Genomic DNA, 12,522 nt, shown 5'->3' on the forward strand with positions numbered 1-12,522 from the left:
ATGGTAATTTTAAGGGGCTTAAGATTCAGTCATAACAGTTAGCTCCAGGTTGAAATTTGATGTTTGATGGCAAAAGTCTATTCTAGGACATGTGAAGGAGAAAATGGTCTGTGTCCTTTCTGAGTTATCCAAATGCAAGTTTATTTTGAATAACTCTTCCATTAAGAACTCATTTGCATTTGTTCAGTACCACAGAGACTTTATTTTTGGGGAAAAAAATTTTTTTTTCTCCTAGTTTCTTCTCTAGACTAGTATTTGTGATAAGAGTTTTGTTTCAATTTAAGAAAATGAGTTGCTGCACAGGTGAGGTAGTAGTTGAATCACTTAAAAGTTCATGTCAGTGTTTTGGTTCTTTTCAGTTTTTCTTTTCTCTTTTGTTTTCTTTCTTCCTTTTGTTTATTTCTTTATTTTTTGCTTTGTTCTGTTTTGTTTTATTTACTTACTTCTGGTTTTAGTTTTTACAGGGAGTGTTTTGGACTGGCTCTTCATGGCCTTGCTAACATTCTTGGCTGGCCATATTTAGTCTGCGCACTAATTGTTAGTTGGCCCAGTTGAGTCTTACTTTGTGCTCTCATTTTTTTAGTCTGGTTTTCTATTTTTGTCCACCTGGTTGTGTTTTAAGTTCATGAGAGATTTTTATCCTAATGGGCCGGATTTTAATTTGTGAACTAAATTTTAGTCTGCAGACTAAAAGTAATCCGCGGATTATTTATTTTTGCAAAATATTTAATTCCCCCACTGGAAACTATCCTAAAAGAATGTTAAATTCTCTTAGAATAGCCAAGGGAATTCACAGCTACTGGTGAGTTCTGCCATTTTTTGTTCTCAATACCTAGACATAATAGACCCTGCTACCTCCCTTTTGCATATTTGGCTCCGTTGTGCCTAGGTGTTGGTTTACATTACTTACTATGCATGTCACCTATAACTGTGACTGTCCCTTAGTTGTATTGTTCATTGTATATATTTTTGTTTAGCTTTTGGTGGGTGAATTGGGCATATTTGCAGATGGAACTGTGTTGAATTTGTAGTGCTCAGAGATACAGATTTTTTTTCAGTGAGTTTTTCCAAAAAGGAAAGGGTATGAGGGAGCAAAGCCCACAATAGAAAAAGTAAGTTTATACCCGCACTTCTGAGGTGATATGTCAATTTCTTGAAGAGTCCTAAGATAATGAGAATGTCAGTAAATATCTTTTATCAGGGAAGTCAATCCAAAATGGAGAATAATCCGCGGTGGCCTGATCCTTCTTAGCTCACACAAATTGAAAATATCTGTCTTGAAATCTATAAATTAAATAAATTTATCACTTTCTTCTCATCACTAATAATTTAGCAAAAATATTTATACTGTGTTACTGGAATTCATTAATAGAGAAAAATTAGCATTTTGGGAACTCACATCTTGAAAAGCAGGCTGATATGCCCCCTCCCAGCCATGTCAATGGACAATGAATCCAGGTCGTAGAAGACCAAACACTTTACTTTGGGAATTTTACTTCTAGATTTCATTTTGATTTTAACTTTTTTTGGTTTTATATTTTTTTAATAAATGCACTGGCATCAGAACATAATTAAATTAAAATTTAATTTCTTTACTGTGCCTCACCATTGCGCAATCAAATTTTTTTTGCATACACTGTGGTGAAATAATTTTTAAAACTTGGACTTGCTACTGTGCAGACTGATGTTTAAAGTTTATAACTGTATAAACATTTTCTATGTCCCCCCCCTCCACACCATGGATTTCTTATAACATTGGATATATTTTTCCTTGCTGGACTATTCTCTTTTGGATTGACTTCCCCTGTTTGGATTATTTCACTGCATTCTCATCTTTAGGATTCGTCAGGAACAGGACATTTCACCTCAGGAGTGCGGGTATGTACTTAATTTTTTTTCCCCAAAATTTCAGGGCAGGTCTATAAAACTCGGGGGGAAAACTTTTTTGAAAAGCTAGTTATTCATTCTTGAAATGTAATAATAAAAACAAAGTAGGTAGCTGTGTGGTATAGGTTTTGCTTGTGGTATATATTTAGAGTCTCAGTTTCTTGAATGATTTATTGATAACTAAGCTGAAGTTTAGGAGTGGGGTTTGAAAAGTATTTTTACAAGAATAAATATTGACAAAACCCCACAGAACCAAAGACTTCGACTCTTAAAACAATTTAGTATGGAATGAAAAGCAGCAGAAACCTCATTATTAAAAGCCAAGTGACAGTAGTTACTGGTTTCCTTTTCTTTAGACACAAAGATAATTCAGAAAAACTTTCTAGTTTGGCCTATAATTTTTGAAAGTTGCATGCTACCACACCCTGTCTTATGGTCAGAAATCTGGACTTTGGGTATGCTGGGATTTGACCCCACATAATTTTCTTAACCTTTATCCGTAGATTACTGAACCAAGGCTTTTCTCATCAGGAATCTCTCAAGGGGTTAGAAATAATAATGGGTACTTTTTAAAAAAGGCAGGTTAAGTCTTGATTTTAATGTAGGTTCTTAGAATGAATTCTTTTCATTATTTTTCTAACTCTTTGATTCTGTGAGTTAGGGTTCCCTGGCAGAGTAAGCTATTATGTGCCTTAGTACCAACACTGATGGTGACTTTTAGTCAGTAAGAAATCAAAAAAGACGTGGATGATTTTCTTTTTAGTAATCAGAAGTACGCTTAAAATACTGGTTTATTAACAGATGTAACACAGAATTTTTTCATTTAAAATACACTCACTGTCCACCTATCCTACATTTGAATGTTAAAAGATACTTATTTCTACTTTTGGTGGTGGTACTTTTAATTCTACTTTTGTGCTCCCGTTATTGGTCAGAGGCAGTTTTATTAGACTAGCTAACATTTATAAAATAAATCCATGTGCTGTCAAATAAATACAAACTTCCCTCAGGGGTAAAATAAGTCAGTAGTGCTTAGTATTTTCATAAAAAATTTCTTAATGTTTCCACTGGTTATTTTCTTCTACATTTTGAGTTTGATTATGGTTCTGGCTGGGGAGCAAGAGAGGGGGGAAATGACCACAAACAGTGAAAGATGTAAACATTTCAAATAATATAGTACGTTAGCTCCTTGATGGAGGCAAGTCAGATTATTCAAAAGAATAAAGATAAAGCAGCTGGTAACTGTGGAGAGGGTTTTCTAACACAGCCAAATAAATTAACTAAGATCTTTAATGTTCACAAATAAAAAATTTCTAATATCCTACTCAAGCCAAGATTTCTCAATTTCCAAGGAAAATGTCTTTATTAATAATAAACTTTGTTTCAAAATGAAAAAAGGATTTTCAGTGTAGAAAGTACTCTTATAAATAGTCTCATAATCTAATGAGTTCTGTAGTAGTAACCAGTTCTCCTGCTTTCAGCCTAGGTGAATAGCAAAATGTTACATGAGCCTTTCTCATTAGGAAACAAGCCTCTCAGACTCCTATGTGCCTTGTCACAGTCTGCATGTCCTCTCTTCACGTGTAGGTCTCTTGCTCTCCATTTTTACACATCTGTTTTCCCTTTTGTGTCTGTCAACTTCCACCATTGCCCCTACTTGAGTCTGTGTTCTTCTGTCAAGGGATATGTATTTCATTTTTCTTTAATTTCAAAAGCTTTCTGTCCAGATGTTTATGTTTATTTGTTTTTCCCTTCTGCTTTTATTCTTTAACTATCCATAATTTAAAACAAAGTATATTTTTCATAATTCTATGTATTTATTTGAAGTTTTAAGACATAGATGAGTAGAAAGCTTTCTCTTCCTTTAAATAAGTTTATTTATTTGCATTTTGCCTTATTATAGCTTTCAGTTTACTTTTCCTGTGAGTTAATGTTCTTAATGAAAAATAAGTTTCTCTATTCCTGATTAAAACCCTAGAATATCTATTCAAATGAGGGATAAACTGGCCGTGTTAAGATAACAGCTACCTGAGAAAATATTTTTGGACATTTTGAGAAGTCCTGGATATTGAAGAATTTCTTCAAATAATAATAGGCTCTGTTTATTGAAAAGTTAATACCAAATCATTAAAGAATAAACAGCTTTTCTTTTTTAAAAGATATTAATTGCCAGATTTGAACAGTGCTGTTGATTGTCAACAATTGTTCTGCTAAAAAAAAAAGTCACACCAAAGAGGCAAACCCTATAACTCCTACCACAGCAGTCAAAACTTTAAAATTAACTTTGCATTCTTCTAGTCGTGACTGCCCCCAGAATCGAGACTTTCTTTTGTGCCTGTCATATATTGTTGCATGTTTGATTGTACTGCTTTATGATTAGCTTGTATAGATTTTTTTTTCCATTTCCCCTAGATTTTTCTCTGAGCCTTTTTCATATAGTCTTTAATTAGCAGTTCACCCCAATGTGGTAAATTGTATGCAGTTAACTCCTTTCATTCTAAAAGGTTTCTTTCACAAATGCAACCATGTTTTTTACATGGTGGGAATTAACTCAGTACTCAGACGATAATTTGCAAAGATTCTTACATGAAACGGTAACTGTCTCTCTCTCTCTTTTTTTATTCTGTAGGTCTTCCGACCCCGAACTCCACCCGAGGCGATTGCGCTGTGTAGCCGTCTGCTGGAGTATACACCAACTGCCCGGCTGACACCGCTGGAAGCTTGTGCACATTCATTTTTTGATGAATTACGGGACCCAAATGTCAAACTACCAAATGGGCGAGACACACCTGCACTCTTCAACTTCACCACTCAAGGTAACTCCTAACACTTAATCCTTTTACCATGTTCTGGGAAAGTTACACATGTGTAACTTTAATTTTCTATTAAATCTTTGCAAGGTAAAAGTAGGCATATTAAGTACTTATACATGAAGGGAGCATCCTATATAACCACTTACTAGGCTACCACACTTATATGGTTTTGAACAAAATAAAGGCAGATTAAATTTTTCAAATAGGCATAGCTTCTCTAATTTTTCGCAGGTTCTGATAAATCTTGGTACTGGAGAAGTTACAGAGATTTCACTGAGTAAGGTTTATCACTAATAAGATTGACGTACAATTTAATCTTCAGATTTATGTCTCAAATGTTAAAATTCCTTGTTTCTCAGGGATTTATATCAAGTTTTCTTAACCCAGAAATAAATTGGTGGCTATATTTGTGTAATTTTAGATTCCATACAGACAGGGAAAACTGGAGTCCTATAAAGCCCATCTTAGAACTTATATAAGGAATGTAAAAGAGAAATTTTCATCTCTCCTGAGCCTTGGCATCATTGCTACTGCTAAGAAAACACTGATAGGAAAACTGAGTTTGTGTATTGGTGGTTTCTAAAAAGCCAGGGATGGTCATTTTGCATTCATTCATCAGCCACACTGCCGCTGATGATGTTCTTCCTAAACTGAACATTAAACATGTCCAATTCCCTGTAGATAAAACAAGGAGTAAATAGATAGCTTGTTTTGATTAATTAGTCAAGCTAAAAATATAGAAGGAATAGAGAGCTTTCTGTGATCAGGAAATAGATATAATTTACTTTATTATAAAGCAAAAAAATTTCCCCCTTTTAAGCTTTTTTAAAACTGATTGTGGAAAAATACATTTCTTAAACTTTAGATTTGAAAGATGTGAGTTGCTAGTAGAATAGACTTGGATGATTCAGTTGACTATAGGATGATTCAGTTGACTATAATCTTAAACTGTCAGTATTATGTAGCTACTAGCAATGCTTATGTAATCTCATTCATCAAAGAAAAATCTTCAGGTTTCCTGCGACTATTAATTTTGACTTGGGCTGATCAGAAATCATTTGGAATGTTGTTTTAAGTCCTGACTGTGCCTCTCTAAGATGTTAATGAACACCAGGTAGAGTATACAAAGGAGCAGAATTAAATATAGAGCCTTGAAAGTGAAGATTTAAGGGACTCCTGAGAAAAATACCTCAAATAAAGGCCCCAGCCCCTGGCATAAAGAGAAACTAAATAAATATTTAGGAATCAGTAAAGATGTTTTCAACTGGTAATAGTGGAACACGGTGTTTTCAAAATACTGATCTGTATATCAGGGAAAAGCTGGATGATGTCAAATATTGTAGGTAAGATTATTCCTGTTTGGCAGAAGGTTTGACTGGGAGACTGTTGTCCTCTTCCACAACAGAAATTCATTAATTCTGTGTCATAAAAATTTTAGACATCTTGAGAAAATAAATTTTATTTTTAATTCTTAACTGCTTTTGTTTTAATCAAGAGTAATGCGTTTAGATGGAAGAAAATGTTAAAAATGCAGAGGAAGTATAGAGAAAATTAAAATCACAGTCCTGAAAGAATTACTTTTAGCTTTCAAAGCAATCACTTTATGATTTTATGGTGTAGCTCTTTTCTAATACTAATGCTGATAACCCTTGAATATAAAGTGATCCTCTGTTTTCCCATTTAGAAGATCCCAAAAGGATTCTTTCTGTTAACTCAAATAGATTTAAATTATATAAAGTTAATATTAGTTTGGGCTTCCCAGATGGCTCAGTGGTAAAGAATCCACCTGTCAGTGAAGGAGAGGCAAGAGATCCCTGGATCATGAAGATCCCCTGGAGAAGGAAATGGCAACCCACCGCAGTATTCTTGCCTGGAGAATCCATGGACAGAGGAGCCTGGTGGGCAGTAGTCCATGGGGTTGGTCACAAAGAGAGCCTGAGCGCACACACAGTAGTTTAGGATGTTTTTTTACATCTCAAATTTTATAGAACAATATTTTTCAAACTCTGTATGCATCTTTCACATCTGTGTCTTTGTAATCAGTAGAGCTACTTTTTGAACCATCTGTATAGTTTTTTAGGGTACATTGCCTAAAGTTTTTGATATGAAGCTCTTTTTGAATCTACCTGAGACCACCATTGGAAATTCTACATCCATCTATTTACATAAATGTGTCATATTATGCATAATATAATTATTTAGTGGATTGCTTTATAAAGTAGTATCTAAAAGACTTTTTAAATTTTATTTATTTTTAATTGGAGGATATTTGCTTTATAATAGTGTGTTGGTTTCTGCCATACATCAGCATGAATCTGCCCTAGACATTCATATGTCCCCTCCCTCTTCAACTTCCCTCCCACCTCTCACCCCATCCCACTTCTCTAGGTTGTCATAGAGCACTGGGTTTGAGCTCACTGCGTTTTATTTGCATACGGTAACATCCAGTAAAACTGTGGATCGTGGCATGAGAAGCTACTAAGTCAGTGCTAGATTTTTTTTTGCCTCATTTTTTACCGTTTCTGTCAGATAACTAAAGTTTCCCAAAGTTTAAAGGGAACCTTGATCTTTTTTTCCCATGCTAAGGATTTCCTCCAGCAAGTACTTTGTTTCTCAAAATATACAAATCAAGACAGCCCCTTGTTAAGTAAACAACTTGGTAGAAACTCAGATGCATACACATGATGCATCTTGTGATATTTATGATGGATATATTTTGGAGAATAATTCTCCTTAAATTGAGACATATTTTAATCCATACTCTTCAATGTGTGCGTGCACCTGTTTGTGTTCATTGAAACTGAGAATACTGCTTAAACCTTTTATTTGATTAGATTTTAAAAATCAAGATTGTTTCACTGTTCACGTACATCATTTCTGAAGTAATTACATTTGATTCTTTAGTCACTGGCTAATAACTTTCCATTATTACTAAAGAAAATAAAGTTTAAAACAACTAAGTTATTTTATGAATTTCTAAGCTTTTTTAAAAACTGAGATAAAATTCATGTAGCATAGTAAGGTAAACCATTTTACAGTAGACAGTCCAGTGATGTTTAATACATTCACAGTGTTGTACAGCTATCAGCTCTCTCAGATTCCACAACATTTTCATTGCTCCTGAAGAAAACTCCATGCCCATTAAGCATTCAGTCTCTACTAATTCCTTTTTTGACCCTTGGCAGCCACCAGTCTGCTTTCTGTCTCTGTGGATTTACCTCTTCTGGATATTTCATATAACGGAACCACATAATATGTGACCTTTTGTGTCTGGCTTCTTTCAGTTAGCATGTTTTCAGGGCTTATCCATGTTGTAGCATGTATCAGTATTTCATTCCTTTTTACGGTGGAATAATATTTCATTATGGGCTTCCCAGGTGGCTCAGTGGTAAAGAACTCACTTGCCAATGCAGGAGACATAGGTTTGATCCCTGGGTCGGGATGATCCCCTAGAAGGAAATGGCAACCCACTCCAGTATTCTTGCCTGGGAAATCCCATGGACAGGAGCCTGGAGGGCTACAATCCCATGTGGTTGCAAAAGAGTCGGACACAGCTTAGTGACTAAGCAACAACAAATATAGTTTTCATTATATCATGTCTTAATCAGTTCAGGCAACTCTAACACCCTTGAACTGGGTGACTAAATAACAAACATTTATTTCTCACAGTTCTGGAGGCTGGGAACATCAAGATCAAGATGCTGACATTCAGTATTTGATGAGGGCTGCTTCCTGGTGTGCAGACGGCTACTTTCTTGCTTATATGGTGGAGCGAATCACCTCTCTTGTGTCTCTTCTTACTAATCCTGTTCATGACCTAATTTCCTCCCAAAGGTTCCACCTCCAAATACTGTCACGTTGGAGATTTAGGGCTTCAGCATATGAAGTTTAGGGGGACACAAACATTCAGTCCGTAGCATAGGGATATGCCACATTTTGTTTACCCATTCATCTGTTGATTGACATTTGGTTTGTCACTGCCTTCCGGCTATTGTGAATAGTTCTGCTATGACTGTTGTGTACAAGTATGAATTTGTTTGAATACGTGTTTTCAGTTTGGGAGGTATTACTGAATCATATGGTAATTCTGTATTTAATTTCTTGAGAAACTGCCAAACTATTTTGCATAATGACTTGCACATTTTACATTCCTACTAGCAATGTTACAAGGGTTCCCATTTATCTACATACTCACAAATACTTGCAACTTTAAAGCATTTTACTAATTAATAACAATTAATGGATGATCAGAATAAGAGGTTAAAGAAAGAAAACTAACTTTCCAGTTGGTTGTATAGCTAGAGAGAATAGAGAGATAGTGGGTGTCATTAGTGAGTGTCCTGCTGTAGGTAGAATAAAACCCTTCTCTATCCTCAGCAAACTTTCAGTGAAGTCTGGACTACTTTCCCCAGATGAACTAAAGGTAGCCCCTGATCTACATATACTAGGTGCTCAGTCTATGTTTGAGTGTTTGATATATGCCACTTTAAGTATACACAGTATTTATTAACTCATTCAACCAGAACTTATTGGGCATTTCTAATTTTCCTTTTACTTGTTGGAACTGTTGTTTTAATTAGTAAAGCAAACCTACCATATGAACAAAACTACAAAGATCAAACACTTGAGTAAAATATAATAAGTTGGTAGTGGTTTGGTCACTAAGTCATGTTCCACTCTAACGAGTTCATGGACTGTAGCCTGCCAGGCTCCTCTGTCCATGGAATTCTCAAGGCAAGAATACTGGAGTGGGTTGTCATTTCCTTCTCCAGGGGATCTTCCTGACCCAGGAATCAAACCCAGATCTGCATTACAGCAGATTCTTTACCAACTGAGCTACAAGGGAAGCCCCAAAATATAGTAAAGCTTACAGCTAACTACAATTTGATGTTTGTTACTGTGCCATGAGTAAATAGCCATAAACTGTAATTAATATTACTTTCATATAATCAAAACAAGTGTTTCTGTAATCAACTAGAGGGAAAAGAGAGGTGAACGGATACCGGACAAAAAAACTTTGAGATCTTTCTGATCTTCTGGATCTATAACTCGTAGATTATTACACCTCTCTTTTTTCTAGAACTAGGGCTTCAGTGAACTAGGATCTCCTGACTGACAGTGTTTCAGTGTTATCTATTTCCAGGACTTGGAGGCCAGCACAGATATTCAGCATACCATAAAGTAACCATTCTCTTACTTGCCCTCAGTCATTGGATCTCAAAGGTTGGACATAACTAAATCAGACCTTAGGAAGCAAATAGAATCAGGAAATCCCAACAGAAATCAGTTTTCTTTGTTTACCGATTCTTTACTATTCCAAGGCTGGAATGTATAGGGAAATAGGTGATTTTGTGTGTTTAAAGATGAGTTTCCAACTAATTCCACCACACACATCCTCAATTCAAATTTTCTATCCAATTTTTATGAGATTTATACCCGTAAAACGTTGTCTCCCTGCTCCCCCCAAGGTCATGTGATAGGATGGGGGGTGGGCAGATATAAGTAAAGATTATCAACTGTTTACATTAATGTGACTTGGTTTGAAGAATCTACCACTCTACCGATGAGCTGGATTATCTGAGGGGATGGTACATTTGTGGGGAAGTAGGAGGAATAGTAGATTATTGGTTAGGCCAGAAGAAGGCACAGCTGCTTAAATGCAAGTTAAAACTGGTTATTTGGAGCATCTAGAAAGCAACATGCAAACTCAGGCAGGCTGCGGATGTCTTTGAATACAGGAACAGGAGTGTCCAGACATGAGGAAAGCAATGATGGGATAGCAGACGGGTTCCAGAACAAGTTTAAAAAGGACAGTAAAGGGAAGAGTGAGAGAAAACAAAAAGAAATGGGGAAAGGATCAAAGAAAGATTTTTTAGATGAATGTAGCTTTGTGTTAAAGGAAGTGATGAAAGCAGGGGGCTGAGGACATGTTAGAGGTGGCAACAAAAGCAAGTGTTACAGAAGGCCAACTTACCAAAGTGTTGTACTTCCTTCATTTGAAAGCAGTAGACTACTTATTTATAAAATCTACTGTAACTCATTATTGATGATAATTTAGAGGCTCCATATCTTTTTTTTTTTTTTTTTTTTGAGGCCCCATATCTTTAAGGCAATGATTTTTAAATCAGTTTTTCTGTTATGAAATAGAGATACACAGAAATAACATCAGCCCACCTTCTTATCAGGTTTTCTATATCCTGGGCATTTTCTTTTAGCCTACCTTATCCTCAGCCACATCTAAAGTGGATATAGTACTTCAACCACCTTGAGTTTGTAAAATGTCTTCTGATATTCTTACCTTGAGTAGAGGCTTTTGGGGGTTAGGTTTATTATAATTTATAATAGCAAGAATAAATCTACATAAGATAGGGGCTCTTGATTTATATTAATATGTAGGATATGAATCAAATGGGACTACCTTGGTGGTCCAGTGGTAGAGAATCCACGTGCCAATGCAGGAGACGTGGGTTCGATCCCTGGGACAGGAAGATCCCTTGGAGAAGAAAATGGCAACCCACTCCAGTAATTCTTGCCTGGAAAATCTCATGGACAGAGGAGCCTGGCCAACTACAGTCCATGAGGTCACAGATGAGTTGGCCACAACTTAGGCTAAACAACAACAAATAAGTCAAATCCTAAACAGAAACTCATGCATTGCTCTAACTTACAAGGCCCCTCCTTTTTTTTTTTTAATTTTAAAAAAATTATTTATTTTTAATCTTTTGGTTGTGCTGGATCATCATCGCTGCACACAGGCTTTTCTCTAGTTACGGCAAGTAGGGGCTACTCTTCATTGCAGCGTGCAGGCTTCTCTTGTGGCGGGGCATGGGCTCAGTAGTTGAATCACATAGGCTCAGTAATTGTAGCACACAGACTTAGTTGCCACATGACATGTAGGATCTTCCTGGACCAGGAATTGAACCTGGGTTGCCTGCATTGGCACATTGGCAGGTGGATTCTTATCCACTGCACCACCAGGGAAATCCCTTTTTAAAAATAAATAAACTGTAAACTTTTTATGTGACTATCCCTGTTTCTCTGTTGTGCTCTTTTGGATGAAAAATATCTATAAAAGATCTTTATAAATGGACTTAAGGAAATCTGGGTATAAATAAGTGGATATTCTGGTACATAAGAGATTGAGCTGTTTATACTTATCAAAGGATTTGGTGTCAGAATTATTCTTTGATACTTTATAGCTAAAGAAGAGAAGAGCAAAATTTAGAGTAAGAGTAAATTTAGAAGAGTAAAATTTCTAGGTAAGCTATACTCTTCTAGGTTATTGAAAACTAAACCAAGGAAATACACTGCAGGGAATTGTTAGGAAATTCATGAGTGCTGCTAAAGGTGGGCAAGTTAGTTTTAGTTCAGGTAGCCAGAGTATTACTGATGTATAATGTTGACTGTACTCAGAATTTTAGGATCTAAATTATCAAACTATTTGTAAGAATTGTTTTCTCTCTCCCAGAGGTTTGAGTGGCTCTGCTGCCTTAACTGTACTACTAGAGAGAATGCCATCTCATCCTCTATCCTCCCCTTTTCCTCCTGCCCCCAATCCCTCCCAGCATCAGGGTCTTTCCCAGTGAGTCATTTCTTCGCATGAGGTGGCCAAAGTATTGGAGTTTCAGCTTCAGCATCAGTCCTTCCAATGAACACCCAGGACTGATCTCCTTTAGGATGGACTGGTTGAGGAAAAAAAAAAAAAAGGATGGACTGGTTGGATCTCCTTGCAGTTCAAGGGACTCTGAAGAGTCTTCTCCAACACCACAGTTCAAAAGCATCAATTTTTCGGCGCTCAGCTTTCTTCACAGTCCAACTCTCA

At 36.0% G+C, this 12,522-nt stretch overlaps 1 protein-coding gene across 5 annotated transcripts in view; it reads left to right on the forward strand.

Annotated features, from left to right (window-relative positions):
• GSK3B (glycogen synthase kinase 3 beta) overlaps positions 1-12,522 on the forward strand; it is a 207,997-nt gene that overhangs the window by 170,025 nt on the left and 25,450 nt on the right. For 4 of the 5 annotated variants that reach the window (XR_006335270.1, XM_043874209.1, XM_043874211.1 and 1 more), the window contains exons 9-10: positions 1,840-1,878; positions 4,517-4,703. Coding sequence is in view for 4 of the 5 variants with exons in the window: in XM_043874209.1 (XP_043730144.1) it covers positions 1,840-1,878; positions 4,517-4,703 (226 nt within the window). In the remaining variant the exon portion in view is untranslated. The remainder of the gene's footprint in view (positions 1-1,839; positions 1,879-4,516; positions 4,704-12,522) is intronic. The other variant, XM_043874210.1, reaches the window with a different exon arrangement.

The sequence above is a fragment of the Cervus elaphus genome, chromosome 19, assembly GCF_910594005.1.
Source record: "Cervus elaphus chromosome 19, mCerEla1.1, whole genome shotgun sequence".
Taxonomy (NCBI): domain Eukaryota; kingdom Metazoa; phylum Chordata; class Mammalia; order Artiodactyla; family Cervidae; genus Cervus; species Cervus elaphus.